Genomic DNA, 1234 nt, shown 5'->3' on the forward strand with positions numbered 1-1234 from the left:
GTGGCGGCAGCGGTGGCAGTGGCGGCAGCGGTGGCAGTGGTGGCAGTGGTGGCAGCAGTGACAGTGGTGGCAGCGGTGTGTGATGGTGCTGCTGTGATAGTTGTGCGTGATAATTACTGGTGGCGGCAGTGGTGGTGTAGTAGTAGAGAGGTACTTAGTCAGGAAAGTTGTATTGACGGTGAATCGGCAGGTGGCCCAAGCGCAGAGGAGCAACTAGCGCCGCGCAGCTGCCTAAAGCTAGCGCGGAAGACTGGTAGCTGAGGCGCACAGTCAGATCTGTGATAATAAATTGTGATAATTCACCAGAATGGAGAACAGAGCCGCAGCTTTTCAACGGCACCAAAACAATCTCTTTGCAGCAATTCTGAGTGTTGATATGGGCGTTGCAGTGTGTAGAGCCTTGCTGTGGCGCTAGTGAAAAGTCGCGCTAGTGAAAATTCGGCGAGCTTGAGCACAGGCCAGCTTCCAATTCGACTAGCTGCCAGTGCCACCTTCGATATACTACTACCCACACTACTACTTACCACCACCACCACAACCGCTGCTGCTGTTGCTGCAACTGCGCTATCACATACCTTTATCACAGCTCCTTTACTACACCACTGCTGCAACCACTGCTGCAACCACCGCCGCCACCTTGTCACACATTTGAAACAATGGGGGACGTCCAGCCTGAGTATATCAAGCAAGAAGAGGTGCTGGGCAACCTAGAGTATGATGAGCCTGAGTATATCAAGCAAGAAGAGGTGCTGGGCAACCTAGAGTATGATGAGCCTGAGGACATCAAGCAAGAAGAGGTGCTAGGTGACCTAGAGCCTGATCAGCCTGAGATTCCGCCGCATTTCAAGCCTAATGAGTGGATCGAACTTACTGAGGTATTTATCACGCTTCTTTATCACAGACAAAGCTGACAATTGAGTAGGGCGCACTCTCTCTAGCGCATGAGATTCAAGCCACACTTGCTGCCCGCGGTCAGTCTGGAACTAAACGAGGCCGACGTACCCACACCAAAGTCCAGTTTAAAGGACCCCTCAGCGAAAGCCACCGCGCAAAGCTCCAATGAAGTCGCATCGCTGCACTTGATAACGAGGAACAGGCTCTAAAGCAGGCTAATGATGCTGACCGCCAAGCAAAGTATCAGCTAAAGAAGAGACTAGAGAAGGATGAGGTGTACACAGCGGCATCTGAGGCTGAGAAGGCAGTGATAACGACTAGGGCAGAGGAGGAGCTTGCT

At 52.3% G+C, this 1234-nt stretch overlaps 1 protein-coding gene across 1 annotated transcript; it reads left to right on the forward strand.

The window, feature by feature from the left end:
- Positions 1-656: 656 nt before the first annotated feature.
- Positions 657-1063, forward strand: M421DRAFT_10839 (uncharacterized protein; the record flags this gene model as incomplete). Its single annotated transcript, XM_033587169.1, has 2 exons — positions 657-875; positions 923-1063. The coding sequence occupies 2 exons, from the start codon at positions 657-659 to the stop codon at positions 1061-1063; spliced, it is 360 nt and encodes a 119-aa protein (XP_033442363.1).
- Positions 1064-1234: the final 171 nt, after the last annotated feature.

Source organism: Didymella exigua (assembly GCF_010094145.1).
Source record: "Didymella exigua CBS 183.55 unplaced genomic scaffold M421scaffold_171, whole genome shotgun sequence".
Taxonomy (NCBI): Eukaryota; Fungi; Ascomycota; class Dothideomycetes; order Pleosporales; family Didymellaceae; genus Didymella; species Didymella exigua.